We start from the raw sequence: 24,424 nt of genomic DNA on the forward strand, positions 1-24,424 counted from the left end.
CCAAAGCTCTAAAATGGCTCCCAATGTCTGATTTCCTGTCTGAGCAGGAAGTGATTCTGTCCTGAAATTTTCCCATCCCCTGAAAACACAGATTAATAAAGTTTAAGATTACGCAATTGTACATTCTTTCTCCCTCCCTCCCTCTATCTATCTCTTATTTTTATATTCTTATTTTTATATTCATATATTCATATATATATATATATTCATACATATATATATATATATATATATATATATATATATATATATATATATATATATATATATATATATATATATATATAAATGAATGAATGAGGTATAAGTACATTTAATACATAGACTGAATACGTCGAAGACATTTTATATAAAATAAAAGGGGTGGGCCTTATTGTACATCACCTGAGTCTGGGTTAAATCGAGAGAACGTCAATCAAAGGCTAAAGCCTGCGCGAGCTGGGAAGGAGGTTTAGATGGCGGATGAGCCTTGGGAAGGGGAACCCGTAGAGCTTGTCGACAACACTTCTCTCTAAACTTTAGACTTTAGCTCTCGCATTCGGCCATATATTTTAAAACATTATATTAATTAATGTTGTATCTAAATGCTAACATATCGCCCTGTAATTTTTGCGGTTTTATTTCGTCGAGAAAATGTATGCTGCTTTAGCGTAGTCGTTGTTTTCTGTGCCTCGCGCAGGCAGCCATGGCTGTCCACCATTTTTAGTGCGCTGCGCGCGGCTCTTTAGAAACTCGGCTCTCCATTCAAAAGGCCATTGTTGCTTTTTTTTTTTTTTTTTTTTTTAAAAACATTTTTTCCTTAAGTAATATTTCGAATTATATTATCATCTGGATTTACCGAAATTTATGTATATTTTTCTTTTCGTTGACGGAGTAATAAGTTCGATATTTTTATTCCGGCTGTGGATGTTACTCCTCACTTCATGCATTTCCCTACCTGTCTATGGAATACGTATGTTTACGTTGCAGGTTTACGTGCGATAGGTTTTATTTTGATTCTTAAATATGTTTTCGGTCGTCCTTTGTTCTGATGACGCAGTAAGAATTTTTGCATGTGGGATCTATTGCATTAAAAGTCTGAACTCGTTTGTTGCTTGTGACACCGAAAGGGTACCATTTCGCTCTCATTTTTATCTAATATAATTTCTTTTTAAATTTGTGCTTTTTTCGCCAAGCGTGTCAAGGTTGCTCGTTTTTTCCTTACGAGGCAACGGGAGACTTTTTGCAGTCCTGAAAGCAAAGCAGGACTTATCGGACTTGCATGATGGTTTCACCCCTTCTCAACTTTAGACAGTTTAATACCTAGATTAAAGATCATCCTTAACACTTAAACAATATAAACATGTTGAAGAACAACGACAAGAAGGAAGGAGACGACGCTTCGCTTAAAAGCAATGCTTCGAGGTACGATTCTACATGTTTTTATGAATTTTTCTTCATGTATTGTCTTTGTTGTTTACTTTGATAGGCATGGCTGGTCACCTGTGCAATGATTTTTGCCACAGTTTCTATGAAATCGCATGGTTTCACAGCACTGACCTTGGCATACTTGAAAAGCCACACCCTGATTTTTTTTTTTTTTTTTTTTGTGGCATTTCTAATAGTGAATCTCATCTGTTTAGGCCTGTGTTAAGGGTCAGTGTATCCAATATCTACATTTTACATTCAGTCTAATTACAAGGGTTCTCGTTTTTATTTCTTTTGGGCTATGACCTTGTCTGATTACATTGCACTGCATTGCACCACTTGTGCTATATAAACAGTTTTTCTTCTCAAAACAGTGATTTAGATTGACATTTGCCTTATTGTCAAATTATCTTAGACAATGCACATTTTGTACTGATATGTCTTAAATCTCTGGCTGTTCTATATTGAATATACCTTGGAACAAAATTGACCAAACTTAAGATGTGTGCATATTTAAGGAATATAATAATGCAAGTAATATTACACAGTTAACTCTTTTGCATAATTTGAAATGTCAGTGTCTCTTTTAAAGTGAGAAATGAATTTTGAGAACCTTTTAAAGGTTTTATAGTTTTTGTACTTCTAAAAGTTTTCATTGCACCCAGTCAATACCTTGCAGACCTACCTCACAGATAATTCTGTCAGACTCTAATGACTGTTTTAATTTTTTGCTCACTACCAATAGGTATTTGGTTAATTTTCGTGCATGCACAGTCATTTTTAGGAAGAGCGCACACTTGTTGAAAAATAGAATTGAAAAATATTCAACAAATATAGATGAAGTGTATGTTTAGCTGGTAAAGATTTTGTTTTGTAAATGTCCAATTCAGGAGTTGTACATTGTCCTTGTTCAGACCTCATGGTGATGGGTCTTTTGATCTTTTTCCTTCCGTGCATTACATGTCAAGTCATGTGGAGAAATACAAACTTAACCAACTTAATAAATTTTTATTAAATTTAGTCTGCAGCAATTATTTTATATATTACATTTATTCACCCCTGCCCACATAACCCCTATACATTGTAGGGGTGGGGTTGAGGGGTTGTCTTGGGGATTTAGTTTATAATAATAGAATGACTGAAATCTGACCTGTAAGTTCAGTATGCTGCTATAAATTGTGCTGTATATGAGGAAACAGTATAATTGTAGTGCTATAGTTCATCCTTTTTAAAGTAATGCAGATTTCAGATTCTGCAGCTGACAGTTTGAAAACATTATACCCCAAATTAAAATATTAAAATGGTAAACAGAACATGTTTTGCATAAGTTTAGTGGTTTATGTTAGAGTATAATATGCAATCCCAATGTAGGGTGGAATACAGTGTGAAGTTGATATAGGCTGGTTTTATACATCTGCAGAAATGTTAATGCTGTAAACTAGATTAAACAAAGCACTTATTGAGTGATGTTTATAAATATATAAGGGATCCAAGTTACATAGTTCCCTATCCAATGTTTAGTCTAGAGTTTTCCTAAGCTAATCAGTGATTATTATAATTAAATAATAAAATAGTAACTATGTATAGATTTTTTTTTTTATATCAGGGTGTCAGCAGGTTCACAGAAATCTTACTTGAACTGCAAATGCATTGCTCAACTAATTAAGAACACAATCTCCCTAAATAAGAAGCATGAGCGATTGTAAATCAGTTCACCTGCTTTGATGCAAAATGAAAGTCACAACAGGTGCACTAGGAAGCAAGACACCCATCCAAAAATGGACTGGGTTTGTAGCTGGGGGCCACAGACATTTGCTCTCTACATATTCTTCCTGACTGATTTGTCTTGTCTCTTGTACTGATTTGTGTTTTGTCTTTGTCACTACATGTACACTACATGTCTTTGTCACTACACTACTTGTAGCATGACGCATCACCCACAGCTCAGTCAGGTTGCACAGGTAGTCCAGCTCCTTTAGGAAGACACATCTGTACATGCTGTCACAAGGAGGTTCAGTGTGTCTTTCATCCCATATTTAGGAGCTTAGTGTAGATACCGGGAGACAGATTATTACATGAGGAAAGCTGTACAGGGTTATGAAAGACAGATCAGTACATAATGATCTCAGGCCTGACATCCTTTAGTGGGACCTGGTCTAACAGTTCGGTGCACCTCAATTATCATTTGCCTGAGTTGCCAGAATTGGCAGGTTTGACACTGGTGCCCTGTTCTCTACACTGATTAGAGCAGGTTCACACTAAAAAGATTAGATGTGATAGATGTGAAAGTGTCTGGAGATGTTATGGGGATCAGTATGCTGCCTGTCACATCATCCAGCATGACCAGTTTTGGTGGTGGGTCAGTAACGATCTGGGGAGGAATGACCAGACCTACACATGCTAGCCAGTGGTACGGTACCCTTGCTGCTGTTACTGTTGTTAGATTTTTTGTTGTTAGAATTAAATCCTTAAAGCCATTGTCAGACCCTATACAGGTGCAGTGGGCCCTGAGTTCCTCCTGGTGGATTACAATACCCAACCTCATCCAAGAGCATCTGAAGCCACCAAGTAGCACCACAGACTGTCCAGGACTGTCATCAGGGACATGCCTAGACATTTTCGGGTGCGAATATAGGCACATGGGGGCCATACACTACTTACTTGCATTATGGGTTGCCATGATGAAATTCATGCAAGCTGGATCAGTCTGTAATTTAAATTGGTGGTTTGTTTTAGGTTTCTATTGACCATTTAAACATAGTTTTTTTTTTTTCCTCAATGAATTACACAATGTATATAAGTAAAGATTTTCGACTTGAATATGTGTGAAAATGTGTGTATTTGTATATGTGTGTGTGTGTAGTATGATCTTTGATGTTGTGGCTACATTATAAATAGGCACATTCATTGTGTGTATTTATATCCATTTTATTACACAGTGTATGTGCCTTTTGTATAATAAACAGAATCTATACCATCACATCTTAGTATCTAAGAAAAGAGCAATTGGTCGGGTGCTTGACCTTGAGTGGTAGTAGGCTCTTGGCAGCCATTTTCTTAGCACATTGTTCTGCATCTCTAAATTTAAACATAATTTAGTTTTGACATATAAGACAAATTAAATGATTGTATTTAAAAGATGAGTTTATTACTTATATATTGTATATCATAAATGTATTAAATTTTCTTGACGTATAAACGTAATCATTAAATAGCTGAATGTTCATTTGAGCACCACAAAATGGCTCTTGCTTTGTGCTGCATAGCTCTGAGTTGCACAGAATTACATAAAAGGTGCATGGAACTACAGGAAGAGAAACTAGGAAGTACTGTCTAGGGCAGAAGTTCATTTAGCTGAATTTTGATTGGTCCTTTCCAGGCTAGCAACAAGGCAGCCACTCATGGTTGAGAGGGATTAAGAGCTCCAGCACCACCAACCCTATGACGTCATGCACCATATATGGACAGTCTGTCCCTCTTAGCTGCTTTGTCAGCAGTTTCAGTGCTTGCTATGGGTACACACAGTGTGCTAAATATCATTTTTGTCCATGAAACTGAAGCAATTAGTTATTACTTATTACTTGTTTATATTTTAGAAAATATTATATTAAACCTAAAATATTAGTACTTCCAAATTATTACACTTTTGATATCATTCAATGAGTAATGGTTCCTGGTTATGAGATGTTTATTCATTTAAAAATTTGCTACAATATTTATACTATATATAAACATTAGTACTATATATTAGTAGTATAATGCAGTAGGAGATTTAGATTTTCCTTGAAACAGGCCATGATTTTCAGCTGGAATTTTAATTTGCATTGGGTTAAAATAAGTTAAATTATTCATGTTAGAGAGCTACTGTTGAGAAAAGGGATACTCAAACCGTTTTGGCAAGTGACCCCATTTTAGGGCCTAAACGTTCTGTGAGAAATGTCCAGTAATCTGTGTACAATATACAATTGCAATTTACAATTACAATGATTACAATGATGTGGCTATGGAAACTTTTTATTTATTTATTTTTTAAGATTACTGTTCAGATCAGTAGAAAGAATAAACAGGCAAATTATCTATACCATTTATTTATTTAAATCATTTTAATTGATTTTTAGTTTGGGCAAAAAAGGTTTGCATTTCAATTTACACTATCAGCATGCAATGATGCAATAGGCAACAATCTGAAGTCTTGTGACGTTTAGATTATTGGCAAAGGCTGCAAAATATAGCACCTGAAATGCAAAGGCCACTTGAATTAATATGACAGCATGTTTGACACTGAAGTTTATATAGAACCTCCAACATGTAAAAAGAATATCAGGGTTTCCCGCAGAAAATTTGTTAGTTAAGGCGGTAGGGTTCGGCAGGGCTAGGGGCGGGACGGCGCTTCTTTGTGAGATAGACCACAGACTCTACTACATTTAACAATTATTTATTTAACACTAAATATAAAATTTAAATAACATATAATAGTAAATAGGAAAGTGCAAATCAACATTCAAAATTTTGAGGGCACACGTTTTATCAACTGGCTAGTTATCCTCCAGACAGTGACAGACCACGTCTGTCTCTCATTTCGGCCGGCCTTTTGTGCAGCGAAATTTATTTTTTTTGGACGACCTAGTTAAGGCGGTAGGGTTTCCAAGCTTAGGCAGGCCACCCGAACTGAAAAGCGCTGCGGGAAACCCTGTAATATGCTATACAGTGTGAAGTACTGAGTGTGCAACTAATTTCCTCCCCAATTTTGTATTTTCGTAACTAAGTACAGAGTGCAAGGTAAACTTTATAGAGTTTACTGTGTTAATGAATTGTAAATAAAAAATGTTTGACAATGACAGTCTAAAATAATTTAATATCATATAAAATTATGCATAATTTTGGCTATACAAACATTGTGAATTTTAAATGGTCAGTTAATAGTAAATAATTTTGAACTTTTTTTTCCTCTATAAATGGCTATATGCTGAGACACTATAAAATATAAATATTGTCATGCTTAAGCCTCTGAATGGCTGAAAACACACAAGGTGTAAGTACAGATCAAGTCTTTGTGCAACATATTCACAGTGCTCTTCAAATTAAGCAGAATTTCAAATAATTGAGCATGTTCAGTGGAAGTTACGGCGTGGTACTGTCACGGGTGGCTTCTCGGAGGGTGGCTGACAGGCAGCTGTGCGGAGGTTTGGAGGCAGAGCAGGCTTGCGGCAGTGCCCAGGTAGCTGACAAACATTAGCAGGCTCTGGCGAGTGTCCTGTGGTTGCTCTGTGATTAACAAGGGAGAAACACATTAGTCCAGCTATCACTCTCCTCCTACCACTACAGTGTTGAGTCCTACTCACTGTCCGTTCAGCACCCCCGCGGTGTAGCGTGAGAAGCGGGAAACTGCCACACTATTGCGGCGGTGCTGGCTTTGCCATCACAATAGCTATACTTTAATGTGCATATAATTTAAATTCAGTGAAATTCGAGACCATTAAACTAAATTCCATGTTGGAATTATTAGTACAGTATGAAAACAAGACGGTGCCTTTTAAATTTTTTTTATTCATTTTTAATAAATGCCATGGTGCTAAGGTCAGTGTCAGTAATTCCGTCTTGAAAAATGACAAGAGATTGAACAGGGGACAGATCTTTCATTATGCTGTTAAGGAGAAACCTGCACGATCAAGTAGTAAGTCAGTGAGATAATAGTGCGCTTTGCTTTGCAAACACCACTAACTAGTAGGGCTGGGCGATATGGCTGAAAACTGTATCATGATATCAGTGTTTCATATCGGTCGATATTGATAATTATTGATATTTTTATGACCCATTTAAAATAAGAACCAGGAGAAAAATATATTACATTTAAACATTTTTATTTTAAACTTAACCTTCCTCTGATCATAATCCCCTCAGTTATTAAGGCAGAAATGTCAATAACCAAGCAACAAAAGAAATTGTAATATATTTTTCTCCTGGTCCTTATTTTAAATGGGTCATAAAAAATATCAATAATTATCAATAATTATCAATATCGACTCAAATAATTAAAATGTAAACATAAACAGGGCTCTCAAGTTTTGAAGACAGGCTAGAGTACCATCCCCTCATTAAAAAAAAAACAAAACAAAAAACTTTCATCATTTTAACCAAATACAAAGTATTTGTTTCATTTCCGTTTGTTAATGTGTGTGTATGCACGCGTGTGTGTGTGTGAGAGAGAGAGAGAGAGAATTTTTAGGGTCATGATTTAGGGTCAATGTCCCATCCAGAGACAAGCAAGCTGTTTCGTGTTGAGGTTTGGTTCAAACCAGCCATCGAAAATACCCTCGCTAATGAATGTTTTTTTTTTTCATTGGTTGTTACGTTAAATCTTACCCATATATAATAGTGCTATTTTCTGATTGGCTATTGTGTAGCCTCTTTTTTTGATTGGCTGATAAGTGTCAGGCTCGACTAAGAACTCCAGGGGAGACGCGCTTGATTCCTGCCCGGTTCCATAGAGACAGCGGTGCGGACAGATACAATTTTTTGGGTGCTGCGGCATATTAAATATATGATAAATAGTAAGTTTTTCTGCTTGACTAATACAGTGTGTGGCGGGAGAGCGTGACAAAAGACCAGAATGAGGGTGAGTGCCTTTGTTAATGCAACCAAACTTGCTTCGCATCCTCTGTTTTCTTCCGACGAAGAATAAAAAATATTGAACGTTTTATCTAACACATTTTTTATTGATGTTGATCACGTGTCTATTGCGATACATATCATTATCGTTTTATCAGATTTCTGCATAAATATTACCCAAAACATCAGATTTTCACATACAGCAATACAGGCCCAAAGCATGATACTAACACCACCATGTTTCACAGATGATATAAGGTTTTTATGCTGGAATTCAGTATTTTCCTTTCTTTAGAAATAATGCTTTTCATTTTAGAACAAAAAAGATTTATTTTGGTCTCATTCCTCCACAAAATATTTTTCCAGTAGTTATCTGCCTTGTCCACATGATCTTTAGCAAACTTCATGGGCAGCAATGTTCTTTTTGGAGAGTAGTGGCTTTCTCGTTATAACTCTGCCTTGCACACCAAGGTTCAGTTCAGTGTTCACCTGATTGCAGACTAGGGTTGGGTATCAAAAGAAATTTTCCGGTTCCGATTCCGGTTCCAGTTCTGCCTTACAATTCCTGGTTCTGATTCCATAATAAAAGAAATGTGAAAAATAATGCACAATACTTAAACAATTCCATTTGTGTTTATTAATCACTCTTTAAATATTTTAAACAGAGCATTTCAATTCATATCAATTTAAATAAATCCAACATCAAATTTAGCAATTTTTCTGAAGAAAAACTAACGTCTGCTTTCTCTGGGAGAAGAGGAGACCTTTCCTGGCTTATTGTATCTCCAGCTGTGGAGAAAACCCTCTCAGAGGGGGTAGATTTGCTTCATTGTTGTAGCTTTGGAAATGAATCCACACTTTAGACTTTTATTTAGACATATTTAACACAAAGCATACCTCAGCACAGCAGCGCGAGTGACTGATTTCTGTGGTAAGCTGCATTAATTTGTTTGCGTGACTGTAAACAGTGTAAACAATTAATATTCATGATGTAAGACATTGCTATTTAAACCACTCCCAGAGCTTTGCCCATCATTGCATCTGAACCGCGTTTGGAACCGAAACTTAATAATTACGCGCGGTTCTGGTTCCTGTCAAAAAAACAGAACTGGTTCTGAATAAGAACCGGTTCTCGGTTCCCAACCCTATTGAAGACTCATGAACATTAAAATAAACCAAAGTAAACGAGGCCATTAGTTGCTTAGAAGTTACCCTGTGTTCCTTTCCTTTACATGTCTTGCTTTTGGAGTGAAACTTTGTTGGTTGACCACTTCTGCGAATGTTACAATGGTCTTAAATTTTCTCAGTTTGTACAGAATTTATATGACTGAGTCCAAACTCTTAAGAGAGGATTTTGCAACCTTTTCTAGTCTGTTATGAATAGGGTTGCAAAATTCCAGGAATTTTCGAGGCTGGAAACTTTCCATGGGAATTAATGGGAATATTTGGGAATTAACCGGAATATATGGAAATAAACTGGGAATTTAAAAAAATGCAGAGTTGCCTATAACAAGGAACTTAAATGTAGTTAAAAAAAATCTTGCAGCATAATTTTGTTTAAAACAACAAGATTAAATGCATTTTAAGTTTTTCACTGAATTTGTACCCTGCATTCCTCGGTCACTTGCACACAGCACACTGCTTACTGGAGGGCCATTGAGGCCACACCCCCCTGCATGTACTTACATTCTTCCATAACATGCACAGTAACACTTTATTTTAGGGTCATTTAACTAGCTGCTTATTAGCATGAATATTAATAGAATATTGGCTATTTATTAGTACTTATTAAGCACATGTTAATGCCTTATTCTGCATTACCTTATTCTACATTCTTAATTGTACCCAATACCTAAACTACCTTACTAACTCCTAATAAGCAGTAAATTAGGAGTGTTACCACATGCACAGATAATTTGATGCACCTCCCTCACACACTCACTCTCCACTGAAATAAAAAAAAATCCATTAAATTACAATTAAATCAGTCAAGATGTCATTTTTAAAATTTGTATTACCTTGCATGAATGTCTGCTTATGACCAAACAAAATGTTTATTTATGATTGTATATGATATAGTTTATATACATTTCCCTATATTTCTCAATAATTCCCATAAATTCCCATAAATTTCCAAAAATTCCCGTATATATTTCCATAAATTCCCGTAAAGTTTCCAATTTGGAATATTTCCAAAATTCCCCAGATTAAGTAGCCATGGAAAGTTTCCGGAAATTTACCGGAAACTTTCCACCCCTTTGCAACCCTAGGTATGAAAAACAATAACTCTTTTTATGAAGTCCTCAGAAATCTCCATTGTTTTTATAATGATCCCCTTCCACAAACACACATCATGAATATGATATATTTACTTATATTGAATTATGTTATATCTGTTTTTTAAATAATATAGGACAGTTATGACCTATTTGACCTGATTGTCATCTCATTGACTGAAATCAGATGGACTCTAATTTGATCTTGATATTAAGGACTAGAGATTCACATTTTTCTGAATAAAAATGACCAAGTATAATATATGTCTCATCTCTTTGATTGGCTTCACTTTGTCTGCTTTTGGGACTTGTGTGAAAATCATCAAGCAAATTTAAATATTAGTCAAAGATAAAACAAGTAAACACAACATGCAGTTTTTAAATGAAGGGTTTTATTATTAAGGGAAAACAAAATCCAAACCTATATGGCCCTGTGTGGGGAAAAAGTACTTGGCCCCTAATCCTAATAACTGGTTGGGCCACGCTTAGCAGCAAGAACTGCAATCAAGTCTGTTACAGCTCTGTGGAGGAATTTTGGTCCACTCATCTTTGCAGAATTGTTGTAATTCAGCCACATTGGAGGGTTTTCGAGTCACAGCATCTCAATAGGATTCAGGTCAGGACTTTGACTACGCCATTCCAAATTCTTCATTTTGTTTTGTTTTTCAGCCATTCAGAGGTGGACTTGCTGGTGTGTTTTGGATCATTTTCACACTTTTTTTACACAGGGTGGGTGGGTTTGGATTTTGTTTTCCCTTAATAATAAAAACTTTAATTTAAAAACTGCATGTTGTATTTACTTATCTTTGATAATTTTTTTTAATTTGTTTGATATATATATATATATATATATATATATATATATATATATATATATATATATATATATATAATATAGTGTGTGTGTGTGTGCGCGTGTGTAAACATGACTGACTGATGAATTTTAAATATTTCCCTGTAGCTGGATGCAGATTGTTCGCCAGTGGGTTGGAGAGTGGTACAATAATGATTGTGTACATTGAAGCATAGTGGAGAAATCTTGCACGTGTGGGTCTGCATTTCTTCAACTGAATAACAACCCCAAATATACATTGTCATTAAGAGCTATCTTTAGTGTAGAGAGAAACATAGTCACAAGAAATGGTGGTTTGGCCTCCAAAGAGCCCTGCTCTTAATATCATTGAATCTGTCAGGGATTACATGGAGCAATACTCATAGCTTTTGCTCTGTGGGGGTCAAGTTCAAGCTTGTTGGTGTGTATGGGTTTCTGTGTCAATGTGACTGTCATTTTCTGAGTAGCAGAGAAAAGCAACATTTTTCAAGAGTTTAACTTTTAGTTACCTCTGCTCTTTTTAGCTGCCTGATGAAGGATTAGTGCTCATGGATTGTTGAATATTATTTTGAGATAAGTGGTTAAGATATTGGGTTATTGATTTAGAAATTTGTGATTTTAAGCTGCTTTTATTGGAACCTTGAGAAAGGTCTCTGATTCTCAACTGCTAGGGTCTTTTCTGGCTCAAGTCACTTTCTAAAATTCTGCATTAAAATAACACCACAAACCACAGAATAAACTGTTAACCATGTTATATTTATATCCCATGTTGTATACTCTTTATCTAAAATCTAAATATTATTAGAAATCCTATAGCTTTAAATAAGATGATGTAGTGAAAAAGGCTTTGGTTAAAAATACAGAATCCTGTGGTACTGTATTAAGTGTAGTAAGTGTAATTTTGCATTTTATATAATAAATATTTTTGTGTTCTGATGTTTGAGTTAATATCCTTTTAGATAGTGATGCCGTATTAGCTGCACTGAATCTGGTGTTGTATGACATTTCATGTTAATGAATACTTGCATATGTTAATGTTACTTAATACCTAATGTTAGAATTAAACAATACTCATGTTCATAAATACAGATTCATAGCACAGATTACATGTTCTTGCACCCTGACCATGTGAATTATTTTGTTTCATGCTGAATCCTGACTGTGGCCTTTTTTGATGTAGCAACTCTGCATCAGAGGTGTCAAATCATTCAGGCTCAGAGTCGGGCAGCCAGTCTGAGAGTGAGCCAGGCAGCGAACGTGCATGCTCCCAGCATTCCGAGTCGAACAGCACATCTGAGTCTGAGAGCTGCTCTGAATCTGGCAGTGAATCCACTGGGTCAAAGTCACGTCAGACCATTGCAGAGATCAAAGAGAAACGAGTCAAAAAGCGAGATCTGGCCGACGTGAAAAAGGTAAGGGAAGACGTCAAACTTGTCTTTTTTTTTTTTTTAGATGTGTTGCTTAAAGATAATATTGAGACCCTAATGGCTACAAGAATATATCAAGACAGAGAGCTTTTTAGTTGATGAATTACAGAAATTCTTGACTCTCTTCTGGACCTATGAATCCATGGACTGCCTGTAGCAGTGATCCAATATCATCATCAAGTCCAGTGACTATAATGGCAAGCAGTGGTGGCTCACAGTTAAGATTTTGACCTAATTATCAGAAGATTGTTCAGACCCCGAAGGTTGTTCTAACCCTAACACTGCATTACCTAGCAACCAAAATAAGCCTCTGACCCTCCCTGATTCAGAGTAATATATCTTAACAAGCTGAAATATGAAAACATTTGAACTGTTTTGTACATGTGATTTAAAAGAAGTTATTTCATTTTCTAAGGTAAAGGATATGTGGAAATGTGCTGATGAGAAAAACCTATGCAGTAGTCAGTTGATGGTGAGGGCTTTAGTAATTTTAAATATATTTAATAAAATTAGGCATTTACCATAATAAAGTAATCCTGGTGTAACATAGCATTTGGATGCTTATTTTACTTTGTCCTAGATATCCTATTAAATCTGCTGTAACTGAGTTATAATTATTGTACTGTTTGAAGTCAGTGCTTTTGTTTTGTTATTTGTCAGATGTGGGAGGAACATCCAGATGTTTATGGTGTCAGAAGGTCCAATCGGAGCAGACAGGAGCCTGCTCGTCTGAACATTGGGGTAGAGGTTAGCCATCCACATTTTATGTTCACTATGAGCTCTATTTAATTAGTTATTTGTGTATAACCCAGTCCAAAAATTATAAAATCACAGTGGGTCAGCTGGACAAATGCTAATGCAGAATGATTTGTATGTTTTCTTTGTACCTGTATTAAATTTAAAAACAGAACATGAAATTTGTTTTCCTTAAACCTATACTCATGTCAAGTCAAGTCAAGCAAAGAAGCTAATTGTCATTTCAACCATATATAGCTGATGCAGTACATAGTGAAATGAGACATTTCTTCAGGACCATGTTGCTACATTAAACAAAAACAGAGCTATATAGAACAACAAAGAGCTATTGACTAAAAGTACATTGCAAAAAGACTTTTGCAAACCAACACAAGACAATACACCAAAGTAGCATCGACCAGTGTACATACTAAATATTCTACAGTAGATGTGCAAAAATATAGGAATGTACACTTCACATAATAGCAGCAATTGCCTGAATGTGCAAGACAGCATGTGCAAAGATAGCGAAAACGGTGTGCAAAAAAGTATGTAAACATGTGGGTGGGTGGTGCTGAAGTCATGGATGAATATTGGAAGAGTGTGCATTTGGTGCAGAAGAGTGCAGTCCACACAGTTGAGTGAGTGTAAATGTGTTGTGCTCGTTACAGTTTAGTTCAGTTCAGTTGTTGAGGAGTGGTGGCTTGTGGAAAGAAACTGTTACAAAGATCTGGTTGTGAGGGACTGAATGTGCTTCATTACCTTTTTTCAGATGGCAGGAGGGTGAAGAGTGTGTGAGTGGTGTGTGGGATCATCCACAATGCTTTGCGGGCTTTGCAGATGCAGCATGTTTTCAGTGGAGAGTGGTTGCTCTGCGCTTTACTGAAGTTAATCACTATCTCTTTTACTTTTATCAACATTCAGAGACAGGATTTTGTTTCTACAAAACAAAAGTGTTTGTTTCCTCCTCTCTTTATGCTGACTCATTGTTCTTGCTGATGGGACCCACCACGGTCGGGTTATTGGTGAACTTGATGTGATTTGAACTGTGCATTGCTACACAGTCGTGTGTCAGCAAAGTGAACAGCAGTGGGCTAAGCACACAGCCCTGAGGGGCTCCAGGCCTCAATGTGGTGGTGCTGGAGATGCTGTTCCTGATCCGGACTGATTGATGTCTCTCACTTAGGACGTCCAGGATCCAGTTGCAGAGGGACATGTTCAGGCCCAACAGGTTTAGCTTCTTGCTCAGGTGCTGAGTGATGTTGAATGCTGAACTGAAGTATATGAACAGCATTTGATGTATGTACTTTATCTTGGTGGTTGAGGGCCAGGTGAAGGGTTGTGGCAATGGCATCGTCCATGGAGCAGTTTGCATGATAGGCAGGAGGTAGAAGTAGACCTGTTGCAGTTTAGAATGATGTCTTTCTCTTAGGGCTTGGCGATATGGCTGAAAACTGTATCACAATATCAGTGATTCATATCGGTCGATGTTTTTTATGACCCATTTAAAATAAGGACCAGGAGAAAAATATATTACATTTAAACATTTTTATTTTAAACTTAACCTTCCTCTGATCATAATCCCCTCAGTTATTAAGACAGAAATGTTAACAACCATGGAAAACTCAATTAAAATGTAAACATAAACAGGGCTCTCAGGTTTTGAAGACAGACAAGAGTGAAAAAAATCTGTTTCATCTGGATCACTGACCACATTTTAACCAACTACAATGTATTTTTCATTTCCATATATTAATGTGTGTGTGTGCGCATTTGTGTGTGTGAGAGAGACATTGAGGTCATGATTGAGGACAATGTCACGTCCAGAGACAATGTTTTTCAAACATTTTTTCAAATATTTTTTTCATTGGTTGTTGCATTAAATCTTACCCATATATAATAGTGCTATTTTCTGATTGGCTATTGTGTGTCAGGCTCGACTAAGAACTCCGGGGAGACGTGCTTGATTCCTGCCCGGTTCCATAGAGAGAGCGGTACAGACAGATACATTTTTGGCGCTGCGGCATATTAAATATATGATAAATAGTAAATTTTTTTGCGTGAGAAATACAATGTGTGGCAGGAGAGCGTGACAAAAGACCGAAATGAGGGTGAGTGCCTTTGTTAATGCAACCAAACGTGCTTCGCAACCTCTGTTTTCTTCCGACGAAGAATAAAAAATATAATAAAAAACATTTTATCGAACACATTTTTTATTGATATCGATCACGTGTCTATCGCGATACATACCGTTATCATTTTATCGCCCAGCCCTACTTTCTCTTTTCTGTATGGCCATAAATAGTAGGAACCCTTGTTGGCAAACACAGAGGTCAGATGTTTCTTGTAGTTGGTCACCAGGTTTATGTACATCTCAGGTGGGCTTTTGGTCTACTTTACAGATACTTTCTAAATCCTAAAGGTTTTGAGGCTTTTGCATGGCAACTTGAAGTCTCAGCTGCTTCCGCAGACTTTAGAATTAAGGTCTAGAGACTGCTAAGGCCACTCCAGTATCTTAATGTGTTTCTTCTTGAGTCACTCATTTGTTGCCTTAGTTATGTTTTGGGTTAGTGTCATGTTGGAAGACCCTTATTCAGTATTCTGGCTGTACATGGCCCTGTTCATTGACTGTTTAGTGTGGAAGAAAACTTCCTGTACCCTTAGAGCAATAGCCCCAATGCAGAATGTTTCCACATCCATGTTTGACAATGGGAATGGTGTTTTCAGGGTCATATTCAGTATTTCACTGCTTCTAAACACAATAAGTGAAGATGATGCCAAAGAGCTTAATTTTTGCCTCATGTGACCACATCACATTCTCCCAAGCCTTCTCTGAATCATTCAGGTATTTATTGCCAGACTTCAGGCCTTTACATGTGGCTTTTTGAGCAGGGAGACTTTTTGGCACAGCAAGATCTCAATCTATTATGGTGAAATGTGTTACCAATGATTTTCACGGTGTCTGTGATTCCAGCTCCCTTGAGATCATTAACAAGCTCCTCCTATGTGATTTTGGGCTGACCTTTTACAGAATCATCAGAATCATCCTTACCACACGAGGTGAGATCTTGCATGGAGCTCCTGAGCGAGGGTGATTGACTGTTATCTTTTATTTCTTTAATTTTTGAATTATCCCTATGTAGCTCAGTCCAGCCTTGTACAAGTCTGCAGTCTTGTCTCTGACACCCTCCAGCTCCAGATACTTTTTTGGTTGTCTTGCACAAACTGCATGTTTGAGGTCTCCCCAAAGTGGCTCAGTGATGTTGAGGTCAGAAGACATGATGGTCATACTGAAGGCTTTTTTGTGAGCCTGCCTTCAGTGTTATATTGATATCCTTTTACTGCTTTATAAATTTCAGCTACCTTATTATGCAGGTCCATTGGAAATTCTTTTGTCTTCCCCATGGTGCAGTATCCAGCCAAGTTCAGTGCATCACCTCATGAGCTAAAAACCACTGACTATTTATGCACAAACACTAACTACAATTACAGCGATTCAAAGGTGTGGAAACTTTCCTTTAATAGCCTTTTAAACCAATGTGTGTTGACCTGTGTGTTTATAATGTGGCCAAACATTAAAGTATATGTAAACTTTTAATCAGGGTTATTTATGTGATTGCAGTTATCATTAGGTTTTAAAAAGGAGTCAAACAACAATGTGATAATTAATAACTTCATGTGACCACTATCCTTAAATAAGAAAAAACTCTTTGCCATTTGTTTGAAAATATGACTGATGATGCAAATGTTTAACAATGTCTTTCAGGGTATGCAAACTTTTGAGCACAATTGTATAAATAATGATATATGATAATAATATATAATAATGAATAATGATAAATTCATACAAGCAAGTCAAATGCAAAGGTGTTAAGGAAAATCTCATAAGACAATATTAGGAAGAAACCTTACAGGAAACCCATTTGAAAAGTGATCCCATCCTCATCTGAGTTACAGTAAATTTGTATATAAAATAAAGTAATTTGTATATACAGTGCATCCTGAAAGTATTCACAGCACTTCACTTTTTCCACATTTTTCTTAGGTTACAGCCCTATTCCAAAATGTATTCAATTAATTATTTTCTTTAAAACTCTAAAAATAAAAGGCCATAATGATAGACAGTGTGTGTGTTTGAAATCTTTGAAAATTTATTAAATAAAATAAAAATCACATGTACATAAGTATTCACAGACTTTGCTCAATACTTTGTTGAAGCACATTTGGCAGCAATTACAGCCTCAAGTCTTTCTGAGTCTGATGCTATAAACTTATATTTATACACACATTATTGGGCAGGTTCTCCCATTCTTTTTTGAAGGTCCTCTCAAGCTCAATCAGGTTGGATGGGTAGTGTCAGTGCACAGCCATTTTCAGGCCATTTGTTTCTCCAGATGATATCTCCATAAGCTTCAAATGAGCTGTCTAAAGGGTTAGCGATCACTGTCATGTTTTTAAATTTAGTCTGATTTTTTTTTTTTTTCTCCCCCATAGCCATGATATTTTCTATTTTGCCATATGTATTGATGGTGTGCATGTTTTTGTGGTGGTTTTTGTTCCTTGTTACTTTTGATTTAGTATTAAGTAACAGTTCAGGATTAGTTTCATTATCTTTAGTTAGGATAAAGAGAGATGCTGATCTAGCAGCACTTCTTGAAATAATACTAATTTAGTTAAATGTCATTTACATAATAATTTTCTAGCATTGTGTTGTTAGGTGCTTATGAATGTTTTACCATGGTGCCATTTTTCTTGCTAACCTTTTTAGTGGTGCTTTCTAGAGTGAGTTAAAATGTTGACTCTAACTATTTAGTTGCCGGATCAGGGTCTGTGGGCTCAGACAGTGATCCAATCATGGATGCTAACTTGCTGACACTATTGATAAACCTCTCTGCAGTAGCAGATGTGAATGTAGTTTTGACACAGTAAAATGGCAAAGTGCATTTATGATATATTATTATTTATTTAACATATTTCAGTTGATATGAAATAATGGTCTGGAATGGTTTCAGACTATGGAAAGGTGACTATATTTAATCCAAATGTTAGTACTGAGATCAAGAGTGTGACCAAAATTGTGATGTGAATAATAAATATTAACAAAAATGTAATATTGTTTTTATTATTAATTTTGCAACAACAGAAATGAAACGTCATAAAAACATATACACAACCTAAACAAAGTATTAAATTAAAATAACATTATGTACATACATGGATAATGTAATAAATACATTGAAAGAAAAAAAATAAAAAGGGGTTGAGGAAGCTGCCAGGAAAGTGTACAACCCAGTATGCATCATCAGGCTGTAAGGAGTTAAGTACAGATGGTGATTCCATGCTTAAATTGTCCAGATAGGAAAATAATGGACCCCAAATATGGTTGAATTTTCCCAGAGAATCAGTGTACCTTAATTTTTCCATCTGAAAAATCGACAGCATTTCTGACAACCACTTTGTAAAGATGGGGAGAATGAGATTTCAGTCTGTTAAAATGAGTCTCTTGGCTGTGTTCATGCCAAGCATAAAGGAATTTTGTATGGCTTTAGACAGACATAATGTGGATTTAGTACAGCCACAGATTGCAATTTCAGAATGTGGACTAATGTCCATATGCATTAGAAAACCAAGAGAGGATGTCTGACCAGTATTCTGTCAGTATATAGCAGCGCGTGTGTGACAGCATGCCTTCTGAAATTCACCTGTCACACTGGGCTGAAATATTGTGTCGCTTGGATTTGGAGTAGTAGGATTTGGACTGTAAACTGAATCATATGGTGTCTACTATTAATGGAACATGAATGTATTCTAGCCATAATTCCTGTCCACAAAGATTCGGACAGGCCAGTGTCCAACTCACTGCCCCAAGTTTTTCTTAATACCTTGTTTATCCCATATTAGATTACCAGATTATCCCATTATTTTGTATTGAGCTCCACTAATGCAATAGAATCCATGCAAGTATCCATGCAAATAGAATGCAAGAACAGGATTTCTGTACATCTGGAGTTGGAAAGCAGTCTCTCAGCTCACTTTTCATATCTTGGATGCCCTTCAATCTGTTTTCAATCAAGGCTGATTATAATTTTGACACATATATCTGACAAATTTAAAGCTTGATTTGCAAATAAGCCTAGCCCACATGCCAATTTTTATTTATTTATTTATTTTTGGATTTTTTTTTTATTTTTTGGAAAATATGCAAGATGTCAGTTAAAAAAGTTTGCAAGCCACTCAAAATCAGTTGAACTGTGCAAATGTTTAGTTTTATTATTTTTTGTTTTTAATTTTTCGATTTATTTATTTATTTTTTTAATTGTGCTTTGTTATATAATTTTTAGATCAATCTGCTCAGAAAAAGCATTGTACCTCAGTGTGTTAGAGACATGGTCACAGCCCATTTTTTCACAGAGATCTCAAAACGTGCGTGACTGAAAAGGCTTATTCTTCATGAAATTGACTGTTTAAATTGTAAACTGCTCCATTCAAGACACACTTGAAATCTGTGAGATCTTGGTAGCTTGCAATTGACACATTTATTTTAAATATCTAATATGGCAATTGATTGATTTTAATGGATTAAAGAATAGAAAAATCTTATAATTCTGTCATATTCATAACTTAAATAAGCAAGTAGTTTTGAAAGATTTGCAGTATATGTTTTGATTTATTTTCTTCAGACATCATGCCATTTCTTTAATTTTGGGCAATGTATGAGCTTTGCTACATGACGGGATGTCTGTACTGCTTTACTCATTTTATTGCCAGAAAAACTTCTAGGGTTTTCCGCTTTGACTCTCTTTAAATTTCTTGTCGGAAACACTATGTTTTGTTTGAAAACATTTGACAAGCCTTCTCTGCATACAAGGGTGTTGTGCCTAGTTGTTATTCATTGTTGAGCACCTGATTGATATTAAATGTTAGTTCTCCTATCTAATAGAACCACTATCTCCCATTGCAGTCATTGTTTTAACCATGCAGAATGTGGCTTACCATTGTAATGTTAAAAGCTTGGTTGTCCCAGTATATATCTTAGGATTAATGGTGTCTTATATGCAAGTTACAGATACACAAGTTACCATGGCATAGGCACTAATACAGTCTCAAACTATGACTGATCTGACTTGAACTATGCTGGTAACACTCATGTTTTTCTCTTTCTTGGCCAGAGAACACATTACAAAATAAGTCCAGTATTTTGAGCGCAATTCAAGAACATTGTATATGTATATTGTTTTTGAGTGGACATTGTCTTAAAGCAGTTTTACAGAAATATAAAAATCACAAAGTTTAAAATTCATATTTATCCGTAATTAGCAAGCCGGGGCAATGGTGGCCAGGAAAATCTCTCTTAGAAGATATAAGGAAAAAACCTTGAGAAGAGACTAAAAGGGAACCAAATTTCATCTTGGTAACATTATTTTCATTATTTAAAATCGCATCCAGAGGATGCGATTTTAAATAATGACCTTTCTGAAACTGTATATAGTCAATTTGAGTTGTGGAACCAGGCACTTTTCAGCAACATATAAGTATGAGTGTCCATCCTGACTAAATAACAGTCCCAAATCAAACTTGTGACTCACAATCTTTTATTGTCTTGTTTGATGACAGATGGCTTGCCAGAACATTGTCCAGCCTTTTTAATCTTCTGGTATCCAAAACAAATCTTTACTATCCATACAGGTCTATTCTCCGTGACTGTCACCAACGTTCAGATTCTTACTTGGAGCATGCCAACTTTATCAGATCAGGATGTTCGAGAGAGACTCTCTTTTCCAAGGACTCCAGAATTGCTTTGCAATATACTGAACCTGACCCCACCACTTACGAGCATACATGTCCTTTTTGATTAATCTGCCAGGAGGTGGTAATGCTGCTACTGGCTTCATAGGAATTAGCTGACTTGGCGTTAATGGTTGGAGACTGCCTAGGTCCCTCAAGTAATCGACTGTGAGCAAAAGCCATTGCTTCATAGAAAAACATCCAGAGAGGCATCATCAAGACTGCCTGATGAGAGTGAGAGAGTAGAATGTTTCTTACTGTTCTAATCTGCCTCTGCCAAGCACCTCCCACATCGATTGCATGGGGATTGCATTCATGCTGAAGTTACTGCTTCTGAGACAAAAATGCAGTTAAATTACTAGAATCCAATTGCTTTATAACATCATCCAGTTAGTTCATAGCTCCATTTAAATTACTTCCCTTATCATACCATATTCGTTGTACTGCTTCTCTTATGGCAGTAAAGGAATGAAAGGAATAAATAATTAATTCAACTTTTGATGTCATCTAACATTTCAATGTGAATAGCTCGACAGGAAAGACATGAAAAAAGGCTGTATTGCTTGAATACCTTGTGCCTTTTCTTGGTGGAAAATGGACCAAAACACAGTAGGTGAATGCTGGTGAAGGATCTCCACACTCTGGTGGCAGATCTGCCTTTCACTGTTCTCCAGGTAATTGTCTTAGTTTCCAACAGTTAACACATTGATGCATGTATCCTGCAACTATTCTGATGATCCCTGGAATTCATTACACTTTTGATCCGATTTCATTGATAGTTAAACCTTTCCCTTGATGTTGATCTGCTGATGATAATGAGCTGATGTTATTTTGGTAATGTGATGATTCTTTGGAAGGATCACTGGATGTTTCTGGATAAAAGGCATCTATATCAAAAGTATTTATCAATGCCTGTAAAACCAAGCTTCTCTTTTAAGATATTGCTTTATGCAACTATTACAACAGCAGATGTTGGCTCTAATCTAGGGATGGTAATAAACTTAATAGGAACCACTCTGGACTTTCCTATTACCATAGCACAATGCATAACTCCATCTTCATTCATTTGTCTCAAATACAAACATTGGGCATTTCCCCTCAGGGGAAAGCGGCACCAATTCTGATGCAAGCATGCATCGTTATGCCCAAAGTCAGCTGGTACATATCAACCTGGTATGTTAATTTTTCCCAGATTAGGGAGGTCATGCTTCCATCCTTGCCACACTGGTTAAAGATCATTCAGAAGCGAATCATCCAGCCTGTACCATTCCTACACATTTCCTGCAGAACCCTTTTCCCACTGAGTAGAAAACGACCCTGTGGATAAGATGTAATGGCGGGCCTCTTGCTGAACATTCAAGCAAATTTGAAATTGGAAGGTGTCCGATTCAATGTGGCAGTTGATCCCTATTGCTCTTTCTACTGTTGAGTCAGAGAAGGCAATGTTCAAAGTTTGTCTATGTTGTTACACACAAATTTATGCAACCTTTAATCACACAGCATAGAGTTCCTGAGCTTCATTTGCAAGCTGAATGGCTTTGTCTGTACCATCTATGCTTGACACCATCAACATAAGTCTCTCATAAGCTGTGAGCCTAGGGGAAACATTCTTTCATTCTCCCTAACAAGGTGTTTCAGTCCATAGTTGGCACATACAGGTGACAATGCACCAAATGGGTGAACCCACATGCAGTATTCCACCTGTAGATAGTCTCAATCAGCTTCACATAGGTGGAATTGATTAAACATCTTAATGTCACACATCAAACCAATGTGGTGTCCTCGGAAAATTAAGAGGAACACGAATGAAGCCTTTCACTCAGTGAGCTGAATTGGGTCACCATTGAATACATATAAATCAAGTACACATGGTGAGAAGTGTGATTGCATTACCTGTATCCAGAAAGAATTCAGAGTGCTTTACTTTTTTCACATTTTTTATGTTCCAGCCTTATTCCAAAATGGATTAAATTCATTATTTTACTAAAAATTCTACAAACAATACCCCATAATGACAGTGAGAAAGAAGTTTGCAAATTTATTAAAAATCAAAAAATGAAAAAAAAAAAATAAAAAAATCACACGTACATAAGTATTCACAGCCACAGAGCTCAGGTCCATCCTGTTTCCACTGATCATCCTTGAGATATTTCTACAACTTAATTGGAATCCACCTGTGGTAAATTCAGTTGATTGGACATGATTTGGAAGGCACACACCTGTCTATACAAGTTCCCACAGAGCACAAACCAAGGCATGAAGTCGAAGGAATGGTCTGTAGACCTCTGTGACAGGATTGTAATGAGGCACATATCTGGGGAAGGGTACGGAAAACTTTCTGCAGCATTGATGGTCCCAATAAGCACAGTAGCCTCCACCATCTTTAAATGGAAGAAGATTGGAACCACCAGAACTCTTCCTAGACCAGGCATTCTGGCCAAACTCAACAATCGGGTAAAAGGACCTTAGTCAGAGAACTCAATGGTCACTGACACAACTTTTTTTTTTGTGGACAGAGGAGAACCTTCCAGGAGAACAACCATTGCTGCAGCACTCCACCTATCAGGCCTGTCTGGTAGAGTGACCAGATGGAAGCCACTCCTCAGTAAAAGGCACAGTTTTGTCACTTGAAGGATTCTCACACCTTAAGAAACAAAATTCTTTGGTCTGATGAAACAAAGATTGAACTCTTTGGCCTGAATAGAAAGTGTCATGTCTGGAGAATACCAGGCACTGCTCATCAACTGGCCAATACCATCCCTACAGTGAAGCATGGTGGTGGCAGCATCATGCTGTGGGGATGTTTTTCAGTTTCAGGAACTGGGAGACTAGTCAGGATCGAGGGAAGAATGAATGCAGCAATGTAAAGGGACATTCTTGATGAAGTCCTGCTCCAGAGTGCCCTGAACCTCAGGCTGGGGTGAAGATTCATCTTCCAACATAACAACAACCCTAAGCACACAACCAAGATGATAAGGAGTGGCTACAGGACAACTCGGTCAATGTCCTTGAGTGGCCCAGCCAGAGCCAACATCTCTGGAGAGATCTGAAAATGGCTATGCACTGATGCTTCCATTCAACCTGATGAAGATTGAGTGGTCCTGCAAAGAAGAATGGAAAAAACTACCCAGAAATAGGTGTGTCAAGCATATAGCATCATACGCAAACACTTGTACCTAAGTATTGCTCAATATTTAAATTTTGTGATTTAAACCGGTTGTTGCAGCAGCCTTCTTGGTGGCTGGTCTCAGACGAGCTTGGAGGTGATGATAATGGATTTGGAGGTCCTGGGCTGGTGTGCTTACACGTGGTGTACGTTTGTGAGGCCGTTTGGATGTTCTCTGAAACGCATT

The 24,424-nt window shown here is 36.6% G+C and overlaps 1 protein-coding gene across 3 annotated transcripts in view; it reads left to right on the forward strand.

The window, feature by feature from the left end:
- Positions 1-474: 474 nt before the first annotated feature.
- Positions 475-24,424, forward strand: part of chd2 (chromodomain helicase DNA binding protein 2) — a 75,640-nt gene continuing 51,690 nt past the window's right edge. Inside the window, exons 1-3 of one of the 3 annotated variants that reach the window (XM_060877731.1) lie at positions 475-1,404; positions 12,305-12,536; positions 13,212-13,298. In XM_060877731.1, the coding sequence (XP_060733714.1) occupies positions 1,343-1,404; positions 12,305-12,536; positions 13,212-13,298 (381 nt within the window). In that variant the 5' untranslated portion in view covers positions 475-1,342. The remainder of the gene's footprint in view (positions 1,405-12,304; positions 12,537-13,211; positions 13,299-24,424) is intronic. The other 2 variants (XM_060877729.1, XM_060877730.1) reach the window with 2 other exon arrangements.

The sequence above is a fragment of the Tachysurus vachellii genome, chromosome 9 (assembly GCF_030014155.1).
Source record: "Tachysurus vachellii isolate PV-2020 chromosome 9, HZAU_Pvac_v1, whole genome shotgun sequence".
Taxonomy (NCBI): Eukaryota; Metazoa; Chordata; class Actinopteri; order Siluriformes; family Bagridae; genus Tachysurus; species Tachysurus vachellii.